Below are 27920 nucleotides of genomic sequence, written 5' to 3' on the forward strand. Positions count from 1 at the left end.
TATAGATGAAATGACCTTCTCCATCTCTAATTTCTCTGATAAATTAGTCTATTGTGCCCAACAGAAACTATGAAAACACCTTGTCACCATTCCAGAATAAAGAGAATATGGCATAAAGAAAGGTATTATGGACCCAAAAGTCCCACTTGGAACTAAGTTCATATCTCATAACGTTCTGTTCATGCCATGGCTATGGGGGAACCGAGAAACAGCAGGGTGTGTGTGTGTGTGCGTGTGTGTGTACGTTGGGTGAGGTACATTTCACTTATCATTCACTGCTTTCAATATTTTAAATTTAGTTTTTCTTCTAAATTTCAAACAATACTAAAGAACTTTTTAAAATAATGAAGACAGAAATCCACAAAGTGATTAATAACCCTACAAGGTAAATAATTCATAAGATTCACTGATAACTGGAACAAAAGATATCAATCAGGTTTCTTTCTATTTTCTAACAGAAGCTATTATGCTAAATATGTACAATATTATTTATGAATTACAAAAGCAGACTGTACTTGATAATAACAATGCTGATTGAAGGTTGAAGGGAGAAATAAGAGTTTTTGCTTCTTAGGGGAGAAAACTCAAAAGCATATAATAACTGTCATTAAAAAAAAAAATACCCAGCAAAGTTTCTCTATCGCAAAATAACTATTTTTCTCAAAAGGCTGTCTAGTAGTCGAATATCAGATTCTAAACAAGAACTTACATTTAATACCATAGTGAAAGAAATCAAGAACTATATTTCGTTAAAAATGAAAAACTAGTTAAAAAGCAGCTCATTCCAAATCTTGCCTACCTTCTTATAAATATAATGTTAAATGTCTCTAAAAATGTATAACATTTGCCGAGTCTCAATTTATTGCTTTAATTTTTCCTAGTTTTATTTTTTAAGTGATTTGTTCTAACTCCCCCACCACCACCACCCCTTAAAGCTCTACAAATAAAGTCTCGTCTGGGCAACTTCAGAGTTAAGTCTTTTAGAGGAATTCAGATGATGAGACTTGAGATGCGCCATGCTACACAAGTATTTCAATAAACAGCCACAGTCTAAAGATTACTTTTTCACTGTTATCGGAAGACAGTGACTTCATAGCCAGCATTTTCACCGATGTTTTTTTTTTTGCTTTATACATTACAGTAGTTTTGAATTAAAAAGCAAATATATATATTTATCCAACAAACCTGACCACTCCACGCACAATACAGGTTGCACAATAAACTCCAATTGCGGTTGATCATGCAGTCTAAGATCCTGAACTGGGCCATGAGTGCCTAGAGCGCAGCCTGCGCATCTTCTCTGACTCAGCCCTCGTCAGCACCGAGGGCTGTTACGGGAGCTCTGCAGTGATGTGATTGGCAAATAGGATCTTCCCCTCCTTTTCCTGTCCAAGCAGCAATAGCTCACTGGCAGAACAACATCATCTTTCTAAACGCTGGTACGTTCACACTGTTACATCGTGAAGGAAAGTCTTTTCCTAAGTCTTATTCTATATTTATGATTATTTGCTTTTTAAAAAGATGATTGCTTTTTCCTTCTTTCTGGGTATCACAGGCTAGCCTTTATACATTCAATGAGATCACAGCTTAGGGAGGTGGTATAATAAATCAACCATGCCGACCGCATCCCACAAGCCAGCTCCCGACGACTCGAGGCTGAGGCAGCATCAGTGACCCTGACGCCGTGCTCAATCCAGAGGGTACCTCTTGGTCCTCTCTTCATCTCTCAGGACGTCTTACACTGTAACAACCCCTTGGATGGCTCTCATCCTGGGTACCGTATTACCACTCTTGGTTTTCTTCCTATTCTCTAACCATTCCTTCCTTGTAAGAAAGCAGATTTCAACTGCCACCTACAAATGTATGACCAGGAGCCAATGGCTTAACTTTTGAGCCTCGACTCATTCAGTTGTAAAATGGAGACAATTTTAACACCCGCTCTCATGGAGTTTTTAGTATGAAATAAAATAACATCTGTAACGTACTTGAAACAGTATCTAACAGACACCTAATAAATAATTATTACTATTCTTAAGAGGGGCTTCCTTCCTGTCTAAATTAGAATTCTACCTCATGTCTCACACTATCCCTAGATGATGTCATCCTCCAGTCCCATGATTTTAATTATGAATTACTTCCAAACCTCTCTTCAGCTCCACGCTTTCCCCCAAGCTCCAAATCTGCATGTCTGAATTCTCGCTAAGCACATGCATCTAGAAACCTTAGACCACATGTCCAAAATGGAATGGGTCTTCCCTTTCACAACCTGCCCCAGCTCTGTACCATCTCATTTGCATAATGGCAGCACCGTTCGTCCCCTTGGTCAGGCAAACAGAAACCAGAGCCCTCCAGACTCCCTCTTCCTTACCTCTCACATCCGGTTACCAACTCCTGGCACTGCAACTAAAATCTGTGGTAAATCTGTCCCTTTGCCATTCCCACTGTCACTGCCGATATGGAGACCCCCATCAGCTTGCTCCTGTACTCTAGCTGGTCTCCCACACATTCTGCCTCACTGCTTCTGCGACCTTGCCCACAGAGGGCCACCTAAAGGATCTTTGAGAAACACTGCGATGGCAAATGCGTTCAAAAAGATGTTCAAAAAGACCGCTCGGAGTCTAAGCACAAAGGTCAGGTTCAAAGGCCTCAAAATCTAAAAAGCGAGCCTCCTGGAAAGCTTGTTTTTAACCAGATCTTCTTAAAAACCTTTAGCTGGTTTGTCTGCCTCTCTCTCTCCTTAATTGGTGGTGGTCCCTAATGTCTTACCCTCGGCCCTCTTCTCTCTCCTCATCCGTCTCAACGAGCTCATCTCATTCCCCGAACTGTAAGCATAGTCGGTGTTGGTTTAATTGACCTCTGCCTAACATACCTGCCAGACAAACCAGGATTCTCAGGTCCCGCCTGAGACGAACGAATGCTGACTGGTCAGCAGACGAACGAATGCTGAACGAATGCTGGCTGGTCCCACGGCAAGCTCACCTCTTATGTTTGCGAAGATTTTCTCTAGCCACTTATTTCTCCTCCCACCAAGTGAGACTCATTGTTCCCGCCAAGTGAGACTCGCTGCTCCCACCAAATGAGACTCACGCTTAACACAGTTTATTTCTGCACAAATCTCTTTATGTCAGTTTTACTTTTGGTATTGCTATTATGTAGCTTATATGAAATGGAAACTGATAAAATATGAGTAAAAATGAGAGCTGCTATTTCTATGAAAACTTGAATGCTTTGAAAAGACCCAGTAAAGGGTAGTGTTCACTTCTACATTTTTCTCTTCCTTGGTCTTCTACACATCTCTCCAGTGAGATGTTAGAACTTCTCCCTAGCTGGAGCCATGGGGCATATTCAGAAACTAAGGCTGTTCCCAGAACATTCTTCTCTTCTTTCTGCGTAGCTAACTCCTACCTGACTTAGCGCAAACACAATCTCCCCAGGAAGATTTTCCCTGATCCCTACACTAGGGGAGCTCTGCCTGCTGTGTATATTCATAGCTCCCTGCTCTTCTCCACTCACTGCACTCTATTATAATTGCTTGGTTCAACTGTTCCCACTTCCCACCATCCAAGTACATCCACGAATGCAGGGACCAGATCGCATCTGTAATTTTTTCACTGCTGTATCCCCAGTGCCTGGTACTTAGAAGGTGCTCACTAATATTTGTCGAATGAGTTAATAAATATGGAAGGACAGTTCTAAGTATAATGCGAATCTTAGGCACTAGAAGCAGCAAACTCGAATCACTTTAAGATAGAATAATTTTTATCTTGGGGTCTAGGGGGGTCATTAACACCACTTGAGGGCAAAACACAAATTGCATCTCTCCTCAAATGATCTCACTAAGCTCTTGGAGCGGATGGGATTCTAGCAAAATCCCTAAATACCTACACTGACACCATATATTCTATCCCCATCTTGAGATTCTGAAAAATTCTAAAAGATGGGGAAAAGGGGGTTTCAGGCACCTGATTTTCAGAAGTTCTCAGGGGATTCTGACACACCTTAATAGTTAAGAACCACTAAACGAAAGTTTGGACCCACAAAAAGGACTTGGAGACGAAACACACAGCTGCGATCAAGCTTTTACAAATCATTCCTAAACACAGTGTGTGATTTAATAATAACGGTGCAGCAGTACCAATTTCCCCATTTTGATTATTGTACTGTGGTTATTGAAGATGTTTACAGTAGGGAAATCTGGATGAAGGATATAAAGGAACTCTCTGTACTATTTTGCAACTTTTCTGTGGGTCTAACATTATTTCCAAATAAAATGTTAGTACAAAAAGGACCATGCACAGTGCAATCCAGTAGCAATGAACATCTCTAACTTCCAGACATGATCTTGGATATCATCTACCACTAAAGAAAAGCAGGGCTCTTTGGAGGAATGGCTGATTCCAGGTCTTGAGCAGGAAATACACATAAAAGATATGCTGGAAAATCACACTGGACAGTAAGAAAGCTACCAAAAACAATTAGGTTCATGTGTAAAGGACCCAGGAGAAAGCTTGAAGAGGCTACCACTATTCAAAACTGGGAGAACTGGAGCTACAATAAGAAATGAAACGTCTACCAGTTAATACTAGATAGACACATACATACATACACATATGTACACATATAGTACACACATAGGTCACCTTTGAAAGCTGATCAGGGTACTGATTCATTTCTATAAGTAAAGAGAAAGAATGAAAAAAAAATCGTAGTATCATATTTTCCCAATACATAGTTTATACTTCTAAAAAATTAGGCAATACATATCTATAATCTTATATTGACACTTCTGAAATTCAAACAGCTCTGAAAGTCAAAACATTTTTGTAACTCATCAATAGCGAAACCTGCCCTGCCCTGACCTGACACAATGTTCTTTCTAAGCCTTTATGTGTTAGTATGAATATTCATACATTTTACAGCAGAAATTACTACTCTGATAGTTGCGGGCTATCCCACAATCTGCATCATCTTACATTTCTAAAACCTGAAAACTTCTGATTTCTGAAAAACCCAAGGATTTTGGATAGTGGATTATCTGCACAAACAGCACTGGAAATAAGGGTAACTGGACAGCAGGAGTCCAGAAGAAACAGACAACAAGGGAAGAAGATTACAGAGAGCAACCATCTCCCCCAGGACTGGGAACACCTTCTCCACCCACAATCACTGCGGTCAGAGGGAGCTTTCTAAGCAGGTAAAATGGGAGCCAGGCTTTGAAGCAAGTCTGGGATTTACATAAATGACAAGACATGGGAAAAGCACTTCAGGCAAAATGAACATGAACAAACATGAGAACACTTCAGACTTCACGTACATTCAGGGGACAATGGACCTGCCATTTGCTCTGAACCAATGTTTCATGTGGGACAGTAAGACATCATGTGGAGAAGCACCTGTACCTTCAATCCTGTTACAGCCTCTCAACTTTAAATGAACTGCAGGCTCTCTTCAGAAAAACATATTTATATATGACCAACTTACCACTCTAGAGAAAGGATAAGCAGAAACTTAAGACACCTCTAGAAAATTTGCCTCTAAACCTTAGTCTTAAAAGACCATCCCTGAGACTCAATAAATTCGGCACATGGCTTTAGCTCAGTAATTTAAACCCTGAAGCAACAGAAGATGCCAGTCATCTGTGTACCATAGTTGACACTTTAAAGATATCAAGTCATCAAGTTCCCTGGTTGCCAAGAGACAAAAAAGAGGGTTGACAAAATTTTCAAGCTGTCTATTAATCTGCCACTGAACTGTTTACCACTTAGCTAAATGAACACAAACTATTTCCATCTAGGTGAAACCAGTAAATCTGGATCAAAGTAGAGACTTTCTCCCTGAAATTTTTTTCTTCCTTCTACTAAAGCTGCTATGGTCATGTTAACACTCTATCCATTAAATTTCCGTCTTCCCCTTCTGGCTGTGTAACCTTGGTTAAGTTAATTAAGCTCTCTGTACCTCAGTTTCCACATCTTTAAAATGAATATAATAATAGTACACACCTCATGGAGTTGTCTTGAGGATTAAACAAGGTAAATAATCAGTGTTATGGTACTTAGTAAGGGTTCAGTGTTCTCTCTGAAAACCCTAAAAAATTATCTAAAGTCTACTTTGCTTCACTGTATGTTTCCAGGAAACAGATATTACAGCCTAGCACTTACAAACGGTATATTAAGATTAAATAGGGACTTTCCTGGTGGTGCAGTGGTTAAGAATCCGCCTGCCAATGCAGGGGACACGGGTTCAAGCCCTAGTCCAGAAGATCCCACATGCCGCAGAGCAACTAAGCCTGAGAGCCACAACTACTGAGCCCACGTGCCACAACTACCGAAGCCCGTGCGCCTAGAGCCCGTGCTCCGCAACAAGAGAAGCCACCGCAATGAGAAGCCCGCGCACCACAACGACGAGCAGGCCCCGCTCACCGCAACTAGAGAAAGCCCGCGTGCAGCAAAGATGACCCAATGCAGCCAAAAATAAATTTAAAAAAAAAGATTAAATAAATATTAAGGCTAGTAAATGTCAAGAGCATAAATACATAAATTATAACAGGAATAAAAAATATTAAAAGGGTGTGACACTCAAAACTGAAGACAAATAGATACATATTGTATGCCAGAAATCAAATGATTACTAACTTTTTATCCTAATTTACATATCTTAGGCAAAATAAAGTATAAACTATACAACCTCATCACCCTTTGCAAAGCCTTAATGACTCTTTTATATCCAGCTATTGGAAATCTATTCTGATGGCCTGTATTTTCAGTCTTTTATATCCAGCTATTGGAAATCTATTCTGATGGCCTGTATTTTCAGTCTAAGACCAAAAATACCTAACTAGCCTCTTTCCCTACGAGGAGTCTGAGACCATCCTGGCAGCCAAATTGAAATATATGTAGTTAATCTAACAAAAACAAATTCTCTTTTCCTGACCTTGCCTGTTTGGATTATCTATGGAAAAGCAAAACCGGACTTCCCTGGTGGCGCAGTGGTTGAGAATCTGCCTGCCAATGCAGGGGACACAGGTTCGAGCCCTGGGAAGATCCCACATGACAGGAGTAACTAAGCCCGTGCGTCACAACTATTGAGCCTGCGCTCTACAGCCCATGAGCCACAACTACTGAAGCCTGTGCACTGCAACAAAGAGTAGCCCGCCGCAACTAGAGAAAGCCCACACGCGGCAACGAAGACCCAACAACGAAGACCCAATGCAGCCATAAATAAATAAATAAATAAATTTTAAAAAAAGAAATGAAAAGCAAAACCACACCATAAGACCCCAGAAGTTTCACAGATTATAAAATAGTAGAGGAAGGAAATTAGCAGAAGCAAAGATTAAATAAATGAAGGAAGCTACAAAACCAGAATACATTAAGATATTTAAAAAGGAGAAGAACTATCTGATTTAACTCTTTAAAAAGGAAAACTTGGGCTTCCCTGGTGGCGCAGTGGTTAAGAATCCACCTGCCAATGCAGGGGACACGGGTTCGAGCCCTGGTCCGGGAAGATCCCACATGCTGTGGAGCAACTAAGCCCGTGCACCACAACTACTGAGCCTGCACTCTAGAGCCCGCGAGTCACAACTACTGAGCCCACGTGCCACAACTACTGAAGCCCGGGCGCCTAGAGCCCATGCTCCACAACAAGAGAAGCCACCGCAATGAGACACCGGCACACCACAATGAAGAGTCGCCCCTGCTCGCCACAACTAGCGAAAGCCCGTGCGCAGCAACAAAGACCTAATGCAGCCAAAAATAAATAACAAAATTTTAAAATTAAATTTAAAAAATAAAAGGGAAAGCTTAAAAAAAATACTATCACCAATATCACTGTTTCTCAGGGTCCTCAGGCCAATCTGCCTGTGAGAATTAACAGATTATACAGGTTGCGTTTGTAAAAAATTACTCGCTTACAGCTAGCTAGATCTAGCTTTTATAAAAAATCAGATTCTTGTCACAAAATATACTAGCGGTACCCCATGTAGAACTTTAATCTATCAAAAACAGTTTGAACCAGAAAGAAAAGCAGCAAAAATAAGTTCCGGACTCCAAGCTGTGTGTTTTACTCATACTATATATACTCCTTACTCAGAGGCAATGGCAGAGAAAAGTCTTATATGGAAATTGGTGTACAGACTACCAAATGTTTATTTTAATATGACTTATTCTTCCTTAATTTTTTGGTGGATTTCCTCCTTAATCATTCTCTCACACTTTGCCTTTGCCATACTGTTCTCTCTGCCTGTAACATTCTGCCACCACCTGCTTCAGAAATTTCTACATGTCCTTTAAGACTCCACTCAAGGGCCACCATCTTCCCTCCCCTCTTCCAGGCTGTTAGACCTTCCTGTCTCATGCTCACATGGCCACACGTGTATCCTTAGTTGTCGCACAATACCCTAACTGAAGCTTTCTAATCTGTCTCTTCCCCCTTAACAGTGAGCTCCATAAGGGCAGAAGCTACTGTTTTTTTCTATCTCTGTTCCCCTAGGGGGAACTCCCTGGCGGTCCAGTGATTAGGACTCCGCGCTTCCACTGCGGAGGGCCTGGGTTCGATTCCTGGTCGGGGAACTAAAATCCCACAAGCCACGCAGCAAGGCCAAAGAAAAATTAAAAGTTCCCCTAGGAACTTCCTGGCATAGTCATAAACCTTCAATAACTTTTTGTTGAATAAATGAATGGATGCAAATGAGGCAGCAAAACAGAACAGAATGAACAGTTCAATGAATTCTAACCAGTGTAGACATCCATAAAATCACCACCACACAATCAAGGTACAGAACATTTCTATCACCCCAAGCCCCTTGATGCTTCTTCGCGATCGATCAAAGCCCTGCCCAGGCCCAGGCAACCGCTGATGTGCTCTCTATCACTATAGGTTAGTTTACTCAGTTCTGGAATTTTAAAAAAGTAGAGTCATACATTACGTACTCTGCCAAGTCTGGATTCTTTTCCTCAGCGTTCTGAGATTCATTCATGTTGCTGAGTACATCAATAATTCATTCTTTTTAAATGTGAGTAGTATTCCATTACATGGACATACCATAATCTGTTTTCCATTCACCTCTTAATGGGTATTTGGGCTGTTGCAAATTTGGGGATATTATGAATAGAGCTGTTATGAACATTCACATACAAGTCTTTTTGTGGACACTGTTTTCATGTCCTTTGGGTAAATACCTAGGAGTGGGTCACACGATAAACATATGTTTAACTTTCTGAAACAGCCAACATGTTTTCTTAAGTGGCTGTGTCATTTTACGTCCCTATCAGCAGAATGTGAGTAAGAGGTCATTTGCGCCACATATTCAACAACCCTTAGTATTTTTTATCTTCTTAATTTTAGCCATTCCAATGGGAGCATAGCAGTAGCTCATTGTATTGATAGTTTTAATTTGCATTTTTTTCCCTGATGACAGTGCTAGTGAATATCTTTTCATGTGCTTATATGTAGTTCATATATCTTCTTTTATGGAGTTCACTTCTGCCCATATTTAAAGTTAGGTTGTCTTATTATTATTGAGTTTGAAGACTTCTTTATAATATATTCTGGAAGCAAGTCCTTGATCAGATACATATTTTGCAAATATTTTCTCACCATCTGTGGTTTAACTTTTCATTTTCTTAATGGTATTTTACAAAGAGCAGAAGTTTTTAATTTGGATGAAGTCCAACATAATTCTTTTTCCTTCTCCGGTTAGTGATTTTTGTGTCCTGTCTCAGAAATATTTGTTTACCCCTCAAAGCCATGTATATTTTGTTCTTGGCTAGAAGTTTTATTGTCTTAGCATTTACATTTATATCAGTGATCTATTTGGGGTTAACTTTTCCGTGTGATGTAAAGATGGCGGTTCATTTTTGTTCCAGCACCACTTGAACTCACCCCACTGAATTCAAATGATCACATAGATATGGGTCTCCGAACTCTCCATTCTTTCATTGTTCTATATATCTATCATTACACCATTCTATTCTGTCTTGATTTGAGTCAGTATTATAAACTAGTACTGTAAGTCCTCCAAACTTTGTTCTTTTTCATTATTGTTTTGGCTACTCTTTGTCTTTTGCATTTCCATATAAATTTTAGAAGCAGCTTGTCTATTTCTAACAAAAAAAAATTTTTTAACTGCTAGAATTTTAAATGGGATCGAATTGGATTCACACAGCAATTTGTAGTGAAGTCCCATCTTAATAATATTGAGTCTTCCAATCCATAAATACAGCATATCTCTCAATTTATTCAGGTTGTCTTTAAAATATTAAAATCATAATGCTATTATTTTCTATTTCATTTCCCAACTTTGTTGTTAGTATACAGAAATACACTGATTTTGTATATTAACCTTGTATTCTCGTCTGTAGTCTTCTAACCCACAACCTTGCAAAATTTACTTATTAGTTCTAGGATGTTTTCTTGGTAGATTCCTTACAGTTTTCTGTGTGCACAATCATGTTGTCTGCAAATAAAGAGTTTTATTTCTTCCTTCTCTTTTTCTTTTTTTTTTTTAGGTAATTTTATTTTATTTTTTTAAATTAATTTATTTTATTTATTTATTTTTGGCTGCACTGGGTTTTTGTTGCTGAGCGCGGGCTTTCTCTAGTTGCGGCGGGCGGGGGCAACTCTTCGTTGTGGTGCACGGGCTTCTCATTGCGGTGGCTTCTCTTGTTGCAGAGCACGGGCTCTAGGCACACGGGCTTCAGTAGTTGTGGCTCGCGGGCTCTAGAGCGCAGGCTCAGTAGTTGTGGCGCACGGGCTTAGCTGCTCCACAGCATGTGGGATCTTCCCGGACCAGGGCTCGAACCCGTGTACCCTGCATTGGCAGGCAGACTCTCAACCACTGCGCCACCAGGGAAGCCCTTCCTTCTCTTCTTCCTTCCTCCTTTTATTTCTTTTCTTGACTTCCCACACTTGTTAGGGCCTCCACTATGAGGCTGAATAGTGGTGAGAGCAGACACCCTTACCCTGTTCCTGCTCTTAGTATGAAGTGCTCAGTGTTTCAACAAGCGTGAGAGCTGTAGGCTTTTTCGTAGGTCCCCTTGATCAAACTGGGTTAAGTTTCCTTATAGTCCCACTTTTCTGAGAGTCTTTATGATGAACGTTATAAAGTTTATCAAATGCTTTTTCTGCATCTATTGAGATGATCATACAAATTTTCTCCTTCATTTCATTAATATATTAAATGGTTAATATGTTGTTGATATGTTAAAATGATAAACTAATCTTTCATTCCTGGGATAACTCCAACTTAATCATGATGTATTCTCTTTTTCATATATTTCTAGATTTGATTTGTTGACGTTCTGTTAAGGATTTTTACATCTACAACCATGAGGGTTATTGGTCTGAATTCCTGTTCTTATACTGGTTTTGCCTGGTTGTTACTAGGCTTATGCTGGCATCATAAAAAGAAGATGGGAAGTGTTCCCTCCACCGCTATTTTCTGAGCCTGTATAGAACTGGTATGATTTCTTCCTTAAGCATGTGATAGAATATGTCAATGCAGCCATCTGGATCTGAAGTCTTCTTGGTGGGGAGGTTCTTAATTCTAAATTCAATTTCTTTAACACATATGGCAGGGTTTTTTTGCTTTTTGTTTTTGTTTTGCAGTACGTGGGCCTCTCACTGTTGTGGCCTCTCCCGTTGCGCTCGGAGCACAGGCTCCAGACGCGCAGGCTCAGCGGCCATGGCTCACGGGCCCAGCCGCTCCGCGGCATGTGGGATCTTCCCAGACCTGGGCACGAACCCGCGTCCCCTGCATCGGCAGGCAGACTCTCAACCACTGCGCCACCAGGGAAGCCCCAGATTTTTTTTTTACACCTCTCCTTGTGGCAGTTTTGGTAATTTGTATCTTTCAAGGTGTGATAGTGTGATTTATAATAAGAAATACATATATGGGCTTCATCCCCATTTCTGGCACAGAGCCCCTAAAACCCTTGGAATTTCCTAAGTGAGGAGAGCAACCAGTGGTGTCTTTTGTTATGATAATAAGGTGACATCAGGAACACACCTGAGGACAGGGGCTGATTGCCAGGAGAACCAACCAACCAAGTGATGAGAGGGTCAGAACACTGAATCCCATCCCAACCTCAGGGGAGGAGAGAGAGGCTGGAGGTTGATTCCACCTCCAATGGCCAATGATTTAATCAATCATGCTGATGTAATGAAGCCTCCATAAAAACTGAAAAGGATGAGGTTCGAAAAGCTTCCAGGTTGGTGAACACATGGGGATTTGGGAAGAGTGGAGCACCTGGAGAGGTTGTGGAAGCTCCACACCTTTTCCCCACACCCCGCCCTACGCATCCCTCCTATCTGGCTGTTCCTGTGTTATACTCTTTATTATAAAACCCGTGATCTAGTTAAGTAATGTTTCTCTGAGTTCTGTGAACCACTCTAGCAAATTAGTTGAACCCAAGGAAGGGGTCGTTGGAACCTCCAATCTACAGTCAGTAGGTTAGAAGCTCACGTGACAACCTAAACTTGCAACTGGACGCTGAAGTTGCGGGTGGTAGGGGGCGAGGGCGGGGGGGGGAGGGCAGTCTTGTGGGATTGAGCCCTTAACCTGTGGGATCTGACTCTATATTCGGGTAGACAGCATCAGAATTAAGTTGAACTGTAGGACACCCAGCTGCTATCGGAGAATTGCCTGGTGAGGGAAACCCCACCACCACCGCCCCTACCTAACATATGCACACACAACTCTGAATTGGTACTAGAATCCTTACGCAGAATTTGCCCATTTTGCCTAAGTTGTCAAATTTACTGGCATATAGTTATTCAGATATTCCCTTTTTTTTTTTTTTTTTTTTTTGCGGTACGCGGGCCTCTCACTGTTGTGGCCTCTCCTGTCGCGGAGCACAGGCTCCGGACGCGCAGGATCAGCGGCCATGGCTCACGGGCCCAGCCGCTCTGCGGCGTGTGGGATCTTCCCAGACCGGGGCACGAACCCGTGTCCCCTGCATCGGCAGGCGGACTTTCAACCACTGCGCCACCAGGGAAGCCCCAGATATTCCCTTTTTATCTTGTTAATGTCTGTAGGCTCTGAATGGTGCCCCCTCTTTTACTCCTGATATGGGCATTTTATGTCTTCCCTCTTCATTAATCCTACAGACTGATTTCTGAGGTTCAAAATCCTTTTCATAGACTACCAAAAGATCCCTGTCTTGTCTGCTGTCAATTCAAAGCCAACTGGAAAAGACATACATTTTTCCTGTCAAATATATGCTAAACACTTCACCGTAGTTTGCAGAAATCAAGCAGTATTCACTTTCTAAGCCATGCGTTTTGGGGTATCCTTATGCTTCCTGAATATGTGTATATTTTAGGCTTTATATATCTGCCTTTTTCCTAGAGATCCCACTTGATCCAGAAACAATGTTTCAGTAACTTATTTGAAAGTGAGAGTTAGATAAAAAGATTATGGTGGTCAAATAAAAGGACAGCCAAGAATGGCAGCAGTATCCAAGGATGAAACAGGGAAAAGTGATTCTTCTTCCAAGGTCCTCTCCTAAACTGAAGAGAATTTGCATTCGCCCTTGGTCTAGAGCAGATGCACTTCTAGTAGCCATAAACTACGAAGCTCTGTCGATATCCTAAGGTAGGGATTGTAGTGTGGCTCATACACCCCCAAGAAAGATGTCAGCGGTACCTAGTCTCTCCCACTAAGTCTACAGTGTAACTGTTCCTACTAAGATGATTTTTAATCAATTGCCCATTTTGCTAAGGCATCATCGTGCTTTTAGGTAGCAAAGGCTAGTGAGACTCAGAAATCAACACAGCTAAACAAACAAACAAACAAACAACCCAATTTAAAAACGGGCAAAAGACGGGAACAGGCATTTCTACAAAGACTTACGAATGGTCAATAGGTATATGAAAAGGCGCTCAACCTCACTAATCAACAGAAAAATGCAAACCAAAACCACAAAGAGATTGCCTCACCGTCTTAGAATGGCTACTGTTAATACAAAAGATAATAAGCGTTAGTGAGGGTGTGGAGAAAGGAAACCCCCTGTACACACTGTGGGTGGGAATGTAAACTGGTGCAGCCATTATATGGAGGTTCCTCAAAAACTATCATACGATCCTGCTATCCCACTTTTGGGTGCTTATCCAAAGGAATTCAAATCAGGATCTTGAAGAGAACATTATTCAGCCTTAAAAAAAAAAAAGAAGAAAATCCCACCATTTGCAACAACATGGATGGATCTTGAGGGCATTATGCTAAGTGAAATAAGCCAGATACAGAAAGACAAATACTGAATGATCTCACGTATATGTGGAATCTAAAATAGTCAAACTCATAGAAGCAGAGAGTACACTGCCAGGGGTTGGGAAGTGGGGGAAATGGAGAGGTGATGGTCAAAGGGTACAAAGTTTCAGTTACGCAAGATAAATAAATTCTGGAAGTTTACACTACAGCACAGTGCCTGTAGCTAACAATACTATGTAGCATACACAAAATCTGCTAAGGGGGCAGATCAGGTTAGGTAGGTTTTATGTACGTTACAATAATAACAACAACAACAATAATAAAGAGGGTGGGAGGAAATTTGGGGAGGTAATGAATCTGTTTATGGCCTGTTTATGGTGAAGATAGTTTCATGGGTGTATACTTATCCACAAATTCACTGAGTTGTATATGTTAAATATATACAGCTTTTTACATGTCCATTGTACCTCAATATAGAAATTTTTAAAAAAAAGAAATGGGGCTTCCCTGGTGGCGCAGTGGTTAAGCATCTGCCTGCCAATGCAGGGGACATGGGTTCGTGCCCTGGTCTGGGAAGATGCCACATGCCACGGAGCAACTAAGCCCGTGAGCCACAACTACTAAGCCTGCGCGTCTGGAGCCTGTGCTCCGCAATGGAAGAGGCCGCGACAGTGAGAGGCCCACACACCGCGATGAAGAGTGGCCCCCGCTCACCACAACTAGAGAAAGCCCTGGCACAGCAACGAAGACCCAACACAGCCAAAAATTAATTAATTTTAAAAAAAGAAAAAAAGAAATGAAGGCATCTAAAATATTCAAACTCTCAAGTATCTTTGCATCTAAGAACTATTACAACAGCAGTGCCTTTCAAGACACTACTCCTTGACCTCTGTTCTAACAGCTTTATTTCTAAGTCAATTAGAGAAGCTAGGATTTTCTAGTCACTCTCAGCTGCACTGTCTCTACTAAGAAAAAGAAAACACAAGAGAAATCTGTTCACTGCTGCTATTCCTTCTAGATCTACACCCACTTTTTAAGGTCTCCTGGCAAACAGCTTAAGGCATGGGGTCCAAACTAAACATCACTTCCTAGAAGAAAATGTCACTTCCCCATACTTGCAATTGCCCTCAAGGACATCAGTTTTCTCAAAAGCTTCTCTTAATCCCTAGAATTCAAATCATTCCCTTTTGAGATACCTATCAACTTTGATGCTTTCTGCATCTGTTCACTGGTCTCACTCAGCTCTTTGTCAGTGACTTTGCTCCTTCTGCAACATCACTTTAAGAAACCCTGCTTCTTTTGCAGAATTGGCAGTTGGACACTGTAATTAGTTTACATTCTCTTTGCAGCATAGTATCCAATGCATCTCACAATCAGTGAGATTAAAAGATAAGATGGATTCAGTGAACAGATAGAGTAGCTGTTGCTGTTAAATGAAGAAGGGTGTGTAAAGTGAAATTATTTTGTTAATGATTAGTTTATTATTATTTATGTTAGAATGATTTTTGAAACCCTTCACAATGTATACTTAGGTAAAGATAGAATATATCTTTTTCTTTCACTGTAACTTTTCCTATTCTTGATAAAAGAGTTGGTATGAACAAATGATTACAAGATGCAAAAGAAACCATCCTAACAGCTATTTGCTTAAAGAAAATATGCCCTTCGAGAAATGACATGAAACAAATTACTTTTATAATAAATCTAAAAAGTAACAATAGCTTTGATATAACCAAGATCATAGTTCTATCACTTTAAAATATGTAACTTTTGATTAAAGTATAACATACATACAAAAAAGTGTAACACCTATTACTGTACAATTTTAAAGTGCTCTTTCAACATAACATTTACTTTATTTGAAAAGAATATTATTTTGTTATATTAATGACATGTAGAGGGACTTCCCTGGTGGCACACTGGTTAAGAATCTTCCTGCCAATGCAGGGGACACGGGTTCAAGCCCTAGTCCGGGAAGATCCCATATGCCACGGAGCAACTAAGCCCGCGTGCCACAACTACTGAAGCCACACACCTCGAGCCTGTGATCCACAACAAGAGAAGCCACCGCAATGAGAAGCCCGCGCACCACAACAAAGAGTAGCCCCTGCTCGCCGCAACAGAGAAAGCCCGAGGGCAGCAAAGAAGACCCAATGCAGCCAAAAATTAATTAATTAATTAATTTTTAAAAAAGAAATACATTTAATTACAATTAGAAGAAAATAATTATAATTTTAAGCTTGAAAATTTCACTGATTTACAGTCATTTAAATTTTTTCCCCATATTTTTGCTTTTTCTTTACATTGATTTCAGTTTGGTCAGAATAATTCTAAAACCAGGCTGCCATAAGAACCTAGACCTTGAATATCATTTTATTCTGCTGTTCTCAAATTCAGAAGATCACCAGGGGACTTTTTTAAAAGCTAAGGTTTTGGGGTCTCATCCCCCAGGATTCTGATTGGTTAACTTAATGGTGGGGACACGAATCTGTAGTTTGAAAGGCTGTCCAAGTGATTCTTAATGATCGTCCAGATTTGCCTGGTTTAAATTTCTACCAGGGCTTCCCTGGTCGCACAATGATTAAGAATCCACCTGCCAAAAAAAAAGGAATCCACCTGCCAATGCAGGGGACTCGGTTTTGAGCCCTGGTCCAGGAAGATCCCACATGCCGCAGAGCAACTAAGCCCATGTGCCACAACTACTGAGCCTGCGCTCTAGAGCCCGCAAGCCACAACTACTGAGCCCACGCGCCTAGAGCCTGTGCTCTGCAACAAGAGAGGCCACCGCAATGAGGAGCCCGCGCACCACAACGAAGAGTAGCCCCCGCTTGCCACAACTAGAGAAAGCCTGCGTGCAGCAACGAAGACCCAACACAGCCAAAAATAAATTAATTTAAAAAATAAAATAAAATAATAAATTCCTACCAAAGGAGGAATCCTCTCTGGAGTCCCCTAACTGAAGGTCATCCCACCTGTGCAAAGAACACATTCTATTCCGATTAACTTCTAATTTAACAAAAAATTTTCCTTGAATTCTGGAAATTGGCCCATCTGTCTATCTGCTGATCCTAGTTCTGCCTTTTACAGCCACACAAAATAAATCTAATCTCTCTTCCATATTACAATCCCTGAAGATATCTTTGCATAATGCTTTTTAAGAGTTTCTTTTCCTCCATTTATAAAATTGACATATATATGTGTGTGTATGTGTGTATATATATATACATATATATGTGTGTATATATACACACATATATATATCTCCCTTATGAGCAGAGAATGGTGTCTATAAAATAGTATTAAATGAAAAATAAGTAAACTGAAATGTTTTTAGTTTCCTAAAAGCATTATAATAAAGATCTGATTTAAACTGGGTGCCCAGAGTACTTCCTCCCCCTCACATTCACTAGGTATGTAATGTTTCCAGAAGCCAATATGTAAAACCCAAAGGAGAAAGTAGGTCTCACTGATCTAGTTGACACAAATTCTCTTAAATGCAGAATCTGTGTTTATTAGGAAGATACTGGGTATTAAAGATATCTAGATATCTTAAGGTTAAGAAAAAAAAAAAAGATGCCTGTGAATCCCCAAGATCACAGTAGCTAAGACATATCCAGAAGAAATGTAATCATAAATCTAGCTTTCTAGCTTCTGATATTTAAGGATATTCTCCATTCTAAGGAGGGAGAAAAATCAAAAGGTTCTCAAGAAAATAAGTCTTGTTAAGATCTATTAAAGATGAATGCAGTGAACCACAGTTCAAGTCGAGAGGCTATGTCTTCATTAGGTTATAAGAAGGAAAAAGAACTTGTGGGATTATAAACAGACTACTGCTCATAACTATGCCCGGTGTCTATTCAGAACAGAGATAAGCAACAAGGGGAAAAGGCAATAAGTAACCAAGTCTGAATCAAGAACACACCCAGTATCCAACAGAAGGAAGGTTCAACAGGAGCTGGTCTAAGGAAAAATAAAGAAATTCTTTAACTCGCCATTTGTTGATAATAACAATTTTTCTGGTCTGCCTAAAAATTTCCCTAAGATAAATGAATATTTCAGAAATATCAAATTTGGGTTTTAAATCTATTCCCTTATTCACAAATCTACATGGTGGAATTTTTTCCATATTAATAAATAACTAGAAAGTAGAGGACTTATCAAAAACAATTTCCATCACACTAAGTTTCTTAAACCTATAGTACAGTATATCCATTTGTCTTCAGATTATCTTCGAGGCACAAAAGGCCATCTTCCAGATTTTGTTGTGAAATAAGCTATCTGCACAATACTCCGTTTTTTAAAAAATACGACAACTTAAACTAAAAAACTATTTTGGTAAAAGCAATCCAAAACTGAGCTTTTGAGTGAAGACATCTTCTTACTTCAAACCAACAGAACATATCGACGGCTCGTAATATTTTTAACATACTTAATTCCTTATGGTCAATTAAAATTAAATAAATACTAGGACAATCTAAGTCCAATAACCTTTCATTTTACTAATCTAATCACATCAACCAGAAAGAAAAACAAGTGCCTACCATATGGTCTTTCTGTAATAGAAAATAGCTGCATTCGACAACAGCATCTGTGCATCTACATCCAGCACTGCCCATACTTAAATCATCGTGTTAAATATAATAAGATGACGGGTCCCTTCACAAAGCAAAGAACAAAAGAAACTGAGTATCACGTTTGTACCTGATTATGTGATCTGGTAATAGCTAAAGAAATGAGGAAGGAATTAGAGATTCTGTAAGCAAGGCACAAGGACTTCATAAAATGTTTCATTTGGAAGAAATGAATGCTACAAAACACTAACAATGCGTGGAGAACTCTTCTTAGACCTGGGTACTCATTTTGTTGATGGCTCTTATCTTGAGATGGGTTCCACTCAATACCTCCAAATCCAGAGTTCTGCTGCCGCTGCTCTTCATTCCAACAGGCTATACTTTTAACCCTAATTTGCAGGGTAAAGCTTTTGACATACAATGGTATTCTGCCATTTAGATTCAAGTATATGAAGGAACACACGTTTCAAATTAAATAACAGTGTTATGTTATACTGTACTATCGCTAGCCTGCAATGAATCCTCCACTGAAGAAAACATGTTTTTTAAAAACTGTTTAAGTACTGTTTTGAGTAACGCGTATCCTTTTCAAAAAGCGTCTAAGTATTATTTTAAGCAGCGTAGGTAGGTTTGCTAGAAACCTGATTTTCACAAGACTGGTAACATATTACCTATTTTTTAAACCTGTAAATGCTGTCTTTTTATTGTAACTTTGGAATTAAACAAAAAAAGAGAAAATACAAAAATAATATAATTCTGGTATTCTCCCCATCCAGAATTAACAACTGTTAACATTTTGCCATAGTCAATGTTGTGATCATTTTTTAACTTACAGTGAAATATTCATGACATTAAAAAAATTTAAAACGTAAGGAAGATTCCTATACTGGCCAATTGTTTTAAGAAAGAAAACATCAGACATACAGTTGGCCCACTGTACCTAAAGGTACTGCACCTGTGCATTCAACCAATGAAGGATCAAAAAATTTGGAAAAAATTTTTCCAGAAAGTTCCAAAAAGCAAAACTTGAATTTGCTGCACACTAGCAACTATTTACATACCACTTACATTGTATCAGGTGTTATAAGTAATCAAGAGATGATTTAAAGTATAAGGGAGGATGTGTAAGGGTATATGCAAATACCACCCCATTTTACATAAGGGACTTGAGCATCTGAGGATTCTGGCATCCATTGGGTGGGAGTTCCTGGAACCAATCCCCTGTGGATCCTGAGGGATGACCCTATTACCTTTTCATAGTTTCACCACCAGTTTGATTCCCCTCCCTTAGTCTGTTCATTACCATTATCTCACCTTAGCACAAAGTATTTCATACATTTGTACTACACACTGCCTTGGTTACTGTTACTTGGTTACCAGCTTCCCAAAAGGTAAGAAAGATGCAAAGAAAACTGTGAACAGCCATCCCAATGGAAATGGAGGTCTAAAGAAGAACCTACAATTCACACTACACATCGTTATATAATCTAAACTACCTAGATGCAAACTCAACAACATTTTGGAATGGAAATTTCCCTTAGGTCTTCCTTCCTTCATTCATTCATTCGAAAAAAATATCTGAGGGCCTACCACGTGCTAGACTCCCTTCCAGACACAAGAAATACCAGGTGAACAAAACAAACTGTACTCTTAACACTTACGTACATCATCTGTCCAAATCAATAAGCAAAATCAAATGGAGGAGCGCGTCAGATGGAGAGTAAGTGACAGGGAAAAAAATGAAGTGAGGAAGGAGGGCAGGGTGTGTCCTGGGGAGCAGGGGAGGGAAGATCCTCCCAGAAGGTGACTTCTAAGCAAATCTGGAGGAGACAAGGAAGCGGGCCCTGCAGACACCTGGGGGACAGTGTCCCAAGGAGATGGAACACAGCGGGAAGGCTCTGGGGCATGCTGGGCTCGTGTGTCCGCAGAAGTGGGGAGCGCCCAGGAGGTGAGCTCAGGGAGGAGACGGGAGGCTGTCCAGGGGTCTGCGGGCACTCCGAGAACTTCAGCCTTTCATCCTGAAGGAGAGGAGAAGCCAGTAGAGGAGCCGAAGCAAAGCAGTGCCAGGACCTGACTCCTAAAGGGTCCACCGGGATGACTGTGGGGACAGACTGCAGGCTGGCAAGGGCTGAGCTGAGAGGCCGGTGGCCAGATTTGCAGGTGATGCACGAGAGAGAAAAAGAGGGATCAAAGATCACTCCCAAGACTCCACCTGGGAGGGTGGGAATGCTCTTGCTTAAGAGGAGGGAGACTGTGGAAGGAGCAAACAGGGAAGCTGGGCGGGCGGGGGGAGGGGCTGTAGAGAAGGAGGAATTTGGTTCGGGACGTGGCTTCTCCACAGGCGAGTGGAGGTTCTGAGTGGGCAGGTCAGCTAGATGTGGGCATCTGAATTCAAGGGAGAGGTCAGGGTGGAGAGACACACACGCACACAAATACATGTGTACATATGCATATATGTGAATGATCAGTTTACACCTGATATTTAAAACCATGAAACTGAGTCTGGAGAGGAGAAAAGAGGGTCAAATAGAGCCCTGAGGTATAGGAAGACTTAGTAGGTCAAGAGGCTGAGGAAACTTCCAAGGCTGAGAAGGAGGGGACAGTGAGGCAGGAGGACCATCAAGACGGTACAGTGTGCTGGGATCTAAATGAACGGTTAATAGAAAACTAAAGCCTTTCCCGCTATGTTTATTGGCTATTTTGGCATATATTTATTGAGCACCTACTATGCGCCACTCACTGTAGAGACAAACATGGTCCCTGTTTTCATGGGACTTGCAATCCAGGGGAATACAGATAAATAAACTAGTAAGTGCTCTTCCTGATAAAGTACAGGGAGGGTGTTTGAGGAGAAGGCAGCAGGGCCAATTAATCCAGTCTTGGAAGGTCAAGGAAAGCTTTCCTGAGTGATGTTGAAGAAAAGACCAGAATGATAGTAAAAATCAGCCAGGGAGGGGTGGAAGTGGAGGAGGGGAGAATGGAAGGAAGGCTGGGAGAAAACAGGATTTATAAGGACCTGAAGTAAAGAGAGAGACATTGTGATGCCCTTGGAGGGGGGCGGGGTGGTACTGACAATACAGGAAGTACAGAGAGAGGTCACAGATGCGACAGGAGAAGGGTGGGTCAGAAGTCCTCTCAGACTTCTCTCAGGAGTTTGAGCCTTATTCCAAAGGCAATGGGAAGCCAGAAAACTGTTTTAGGCCAGGGAATGCAATGATCAGCTTTCTATTTCAGGAGGAGCGGTCTGGTTACGGCAGATCGGAGAGCTGGAAGGGGGCAAGGCTGGGAGCCTGGGACGCGAGTTAGGAAGCCTGGTCCATGATTCATCGCTGAGATGCAGCTAATCTGAACTCAGGGAGTGGCAGTGGGATTCAGAATGTAGGACTTTGACAGGAGGAAGAAGGAGAGAGAGGGGTCAAGGACTGTAGCCTGGTTTTTAACTTGGACAGATAGGTACCTAGCAGTGCTACTCACTAAAAGAAGGAAGTCAGGGAGAGGGCAGGTTGGTGGTCAGGGCAGAGAATCTGTTGAGTTTGAAGAGCCTGTAGACTATCCAAAAAAACTGTATGGTAAATAGGCAATTGGCTATCTAGGTTTAGAGAGCAGCCATAAAATCTGAGATACAGTTGTAAATTAGGAATCACGGGCATGTAGATTAAAGCCCTGGGAGGATGTAAAATGAAACCTAGGGAGCGAGAAAAGAGTAGAGGAATGGAAAGGCCTGGCTCCTGTAAAAACCAACAAGAAAGAGGCAGCAGAGGAATAAGAAGCCTAAAGAGAGAGAGAGAAAGAGAGACAGATGGAGGGAGAGAGCGCCTGAGAAGGAACAAGGAAGTCTGGGATAAAAGCAAAGTGTACAGTATTCCAGAAAGAAGAGCAAAAGCATGAATTTTTACGTGAATGAATTCACGCACAGAAAATGCCTTTATTATTTACACTGTTCCAAAATCAACAAATAGTTTTCATCAGCTTATAATACGTTTTAGTCACAGGATCATTTTAGCCTCGGTGAAGAAGCAAAACATAAAATGAACTAAGTTAATTAGCATGAGTAAATAGGTTTGTTCTAATAGTAGACAGTGAAAGTGCTAAACACGTGTACAATCCTGTGGACTAGAGATTAAAAATGAAATAAATGTTAGAAGTGGAAAGAATAATGTGGATTAGAAAGCTTTGAAAAGAGAGAGAGAGAGAGAGAGAGCAAGTCGAACCATAAAGAAGAAACACTATATGATGTGAAAAGGGGTGAAAATACCACAGAGGATTCAGAGTCTATACAAAGTGATTTTGTGAGCAAAGTTATGCAAGGCTAGGTGTCATAGATCAGCCTGTACACATGCGTGCACAACACACACACACACACACACAAAAAACACTTACCTGGCTCAGTGAGTGAAACCAATTTTCAAAAATACATATTTAGATGTGAAAGGGATATCATTTTGTGTGAACACAGCTATGCTATCCTTACTGTATAATGTCAAAATATATTTTACTGAAGTGTCACAATTCTTTATTTGAAGAGGACTGTTTGTTATTTGTTTGTTTTGGGCCCTTCCAATATAGTCTTGGGAGGTGGTGCCTACACTTACTCATATAGCAACACAATTAGATTCTAACAGTTAATATAAACAAGAAATTCCTGATGGTTTTTCATCAAAACAATAGACCTTATTCACAGCAGGTGGAATTAGCCAATTAGATAAGGCGTAAAACAGGGACTCCTTTAATTCACTACATTGATTTCTTCTGTGCTACAAAGTTAGTTTCGGCTAATACCATTAATATTAAGATATATACCATCGTTTCTTGGGTAGGAAAAGCACACACAAATTTATTATTCAAATACCCATTTAGGAACATAGCAATCGGTTTTTTGTTTGTTAGTTTTTTAGCTATTGGTTTTTAAAATTTTGAAAAGAATGTCAGTGCTACTCTAGAATGTAATTCTTCTAATAAAATTAAGCACAAAAATTAAGTGCAGTATTCAAAGACTTAAATATCTGTCAACCCAAAACTGATACCCGAAGTATTCCAGTGGCAACTCTTTTTATTACTAATAAATACTCCCAAGATTTAATGTGCCTCAGAAGCATCAATAAGAGACAACTAAACAGAGCCAGTAAATACAAGTTACCCTCACCCCTCACGCTGAGATTTGAAAATGTTTTCTGACAGCATACAGCCCCTTTATTTCTATTTCCACACAGAATCTAAGCAAACTATCTGTCTATTCTTTAAAAAGCCAAGCAACACCACAGTTTATTACCGAACCCAACTACTGTATATAGTCTCTAAATGAGCAAAATACAGACAATACAGTGTTTCCTTGGATCCCAAACTAGAAATACTACGGCTATGCCAGCAGTAAGGTCCAAATGAAAGCAAATTTCACAGCCCTTAAAAAAAATACATAATTGTCATTGTTAATAAAAGCCAAGTTTGTAACTGGAAACACTGCCTTCTAGCCAAGGACAAGATGTGTCTATTATAAATTCTTGGTTTCTGGGATATCCCTTAAATGACCCCAAAAAAAAAAGTCAAATAACACTAGTTCTTGCAAATACAATGCAAATAGCATGCTAATTAAGGTACTCACAAGTCAATGACAAATAAGGCTTTAAGACCACAGTACCTATCATTATGGAACTACAATACACATTAAGCAATCACTAAGCTGTAGGTAGGCCTTCCAAAAGGAGTTATTATGGTTCACCATGATCAGAGAATTGTGGTGTTATACTTAATCACGTTTTTACCTGCAAGCAGGTGTTTATAGGTGTCAAAAAGTAAAACACTGTTTCTAACTGTAAACCTATAGTTTAATAAACTGTACGGTAACAGCACACTGTACCTACCTCACTGATTTCTGCATAAACTTTCTAGTGCGGTATGAAGTAAGCTGCGTGAAGCAAGTTCCTCTGCCTGCTTTATGAACAAAAACTTAACTTCTGACTCATTTTTATTAAGATGCCAAAAATCACACACTGAGAACTAGACCCCGTTTCAATGACCATGAAGTTAAAATGTAACACAAGCACAAAATAAACAATGAGAGTGACGGCTCATTGGGGGATGTTACTGTTATCTAAAGTAATCTTCAACCTTTCCTTAAAAATATAGGCAGCTCAAAAGCAAAATCTAAAGGAAAACAGTATTCAGTATGTTTAGCAAAAGCAAATTACAGAAACCATCAATAACAAAGTAAACACAAAGGAGCCATTATAGAATTAAACTCCAAACATAAGGAGGAAAAAAGATAGAGGCAACAGGGCATAGGGGTGCCACAGATCAATGGATTTTCTATTTCTCTCCTGCTTTGCTCAAAAAATTTCCAAAAGCCTGGTGTAAAATCTTCTGAGCCCTCCCAAAGATGTTGGTCTGAAGGCAGAGTCAACCCACCTGACAGCTCAGGCTGACACTCACAGGACTTTTGAGCAGTGAAAGGAAGGGAATAAATAAAAGAACAGGAAAGGCAAGACATTTTTAAGGGAGTTGGAATTACAGCTCCATTAAGCAGTCTTCCAAGGCTGTGCCTAAACTAAACTGTCCACGGGGAAAAGACTTGTTTCTCTACCCAAAGCAGATATCCACAGCAACAGCATCAGTGTCGGAGAGAGATGGTGGTCCAGGAGCAACAAGCGTTCCAGACAGATGCCCTCTCTCCACCTCCAGAGCAAACCTTGGATACACACTCGACAGGTACAAAGCACCCCCTAACCAGCCCAGCTCCAAAAATACTGGAGAATGGGAACTGTAGGAAAACAGAAGCTTGTAGTATTCCCAGCCACCTAAAAAGGGAGAATTCCGTGCCCTGAGATGACCAAGATGGGGACATTTCAAAGTAAGGAAAACGTCCTTGCAGAAGAATCACTGGAAGCTCCTCGAAACAAAAATGGCCAAGGCTTCATCTCCCTACCGGTCAAGCTGGGGCACTCCCACCATTCAGTCCAAAGCCCCAAAAACCTCTTCTTAGGCCCGGTGGCAACTGACCGCCCACATGCAGGACACCTCACAGACACAGGCCACTGCGGGCTACACCGCGATGCTGCCGCTGCGCTTACCTCACAGGCGGGGGACCCGCAGGTCTTGAGCTTGTTGTCACCATCTCCCTCCGGCAGACCAGTCCGACGTGTGGCCATCATTTCATTTCAAATTACAAAGAAGGGACCAACCCATGGGAGTCCACATTGGGGGGGAAACGCCACACCAGGCTCCTAGAAGGTGCAGTGCCGGTGAGACAATTAGAGCGCCAGGGAATGAAGGTTTTGATGAAGCGCCTTCGAAATGCCCTGATGATTATTTCTTCGGACTTCAACTGACTTCACCGTCTTCGTCCATTTCTCCAGACATAAAAAACAAAGAAGAGAGGTCTCCTCGGCGGCTAGAAAGCGGTCCCCTTCTTCCTAGCGCTCCTCCCAAGTCCAAGAGCAAGGCGAGCGCGTCGTGAAGACTCTCCCAAAGAGATCTTTCCTAGAAGAGGGAAAAGTTAAAGGGCATGAACTTTCTCCATACACTGACCTTAGGCTTGCTCACATGCCCACCCCAAGCTCGCCTTTCCAACACATGGAAAGATAATTCGGTCCATGCTGATGAAGTATGAAAGATGAAAGAATCTTCCCATACTAAAAGAGATAGAAAAAGGGGGAAAAATCCTATAAACCAGGGGGGAAAAAAAAAGCGAAACATCAGAACTGCACGGTGGTTGCCTCAAACATGCCCGGCCGTTGTGCAGCCGTCAAGAAAAACCGTTCCCTTTTCAAGTGCATTTTAATTCATGTATTTTCTGGGCAGACGAGAGGGAGTCTATGTTCTTCTGCATCACCCGGATAAGCAGACTTAAGGGAAGTTTGCTCCCCGCGGGACTAAAATGGGATAATCCTTTCTCAAAAGCCCTCCTTGCTCCCCGCCATCTCCCCAGCTCCCCAAAATAAAAACAAAAAGTCCTGCTCGGACGCGACCGGCGGCTCTGCCGGCGTCTCCAGGCGGCCTGGGGTACCCGGGGCGCCCGCCCTCCGCCCTCCGCCCCGGCCCGCCGGTGTCTCCGAGGAGGCGGCTGTTTTCCTTGGCCCGCGGCGGGGCTGGGCGGCGACGGCGCGGGGCCGGGTGGGGAGGTGCGCGCGGCGGCAGGAGGGACTCCCTCTCCGGGGCATTATTCCGGAGCTACAGAAATGAAGCCGCAGCCCCGGCCACTTTTAGTTGCCGCGCCCCAAACTACGCCTCGACACGGTCTTCCCCGTTCCCCGTGGCCACCTAGGGAGAAAAAAAAATAGGAAAAAGAAAACCACCACCCACCGACCACTATTTCCTCCGCCCCTTCCAGAGGCGGGTCGGGGATCTCGATCTCCCGGGAAGGGCGGCCCAAATATGTACTTTCCAAAACGAACGGGGACACCCGGGGGAAAGGCCCAAAGCGAGGGGGCTCACCCTGCGCGCCCCGCCTGGCCCGGCTTCCGAGGCGCGGCGCGAGCGGCGGCGGGGACGCGGGCCGGGCGCCGGGCCCAGCCGGTACGCGCTAGGCCGCAGGCTCGGTTAATATTCATGAGCGGACGGGAGCCGCCCCTCCTCCACGGCCGGCCGGCGGGACCCCGGCGCCCGCCGCCGGCCTTTGTGCCCTTCCCTCCTCCCGCCGGCCCTCCCTCGCTCCGCACACGCGGGCGCGGCCCCTCCGCCCCCGCCGGGCGCCCGCCGCCGCTCCCTCCGGCCCCGCGCCAGCGCCGGGGCGGGCTGGCCCGGGGTGGCGGGAAGGGAGGGAGCCAGCGGCGAGCCCGGCTCTCCCTCTCCACCCGCCCGCCGGCCCTGCGCCCCGTCGGCCGAGGCGGAAAATAAAGCAGACACGCACCGGAGAAAGCGCGGCGAGTAGATCCGCACCGAGCCGGCCGGCCACCGGACGGCGCGCCCCTCACGCCCGGCGCGCACTGGACCGAGCGGGAGGACGAGCCAGCGCTGTCCTCCGCCGCCGCCGCGCTCCGAGGCCGCCGCCGCCCCCGGCCGGCCGCTCCCAGGCACCGCCGCGACCTGCCCCGGCCGGCCCCGGGCTCTCGGCCGCCGCGGGAGGGCGTGGGGCGGGGCGGCGGCCGCCGGACTCTCCCCTCGCCTCGCCGGGCCGGGCCGGGGCCGCGCTCGGGCGCCCGCGACCGCCA

The 27920-nt window shown here is 42.4% G+C and overlaps 1 protein-coding gene across 4 annotated transcripts in view; it reads right to left on the minus strand.

Moving 5' to 3' along the window:
• ARHGAP21 (Rho GTPase activating protein 21) overlaps positions 1-27717 on the minus strand; it is a 126903-nt gene extending 99186 nt beyond the window's left edge. For 3 of the 4 annotated variants that reach the window (XM_082681207.1, XM_082681205.1, XM_082681210.1), the window contains exons 1-2: positions 27620-27717; positions 25842-26250 (exon numbers count right to left, since the gene is read on the minus strand). In XM_082681207.1, the coding sequence (XP_082537333.1) occupies positions 25842-25922 (81 nt within the window). In that variant the 5' untranslated portion in view covers positions 25923-26250; positions 27620-27717. Of the gene's footprint in view, positions 1-25841; positions 26251-27204; positions 27256-27619 lie in introns of those variants that run through there. The other variant, XM_082681206.1, reaches the window with a different exon arrangement.
• Between the last annotated feature and the right edge of the window lie 203 nt (positions 27718-27920).

This window comes from Grampus griseus, assembly GCF_964374135.1.
Source record: "Grampus griseus genome assembly, chromosome: 2".
NCBI classification, from domain to species: domain Eukaryota; kingdom Metazoa; phylum Chordata; class Mammalia; order Artiodactyla; family Delphinidae; genus Grampus; species Grampus griseus.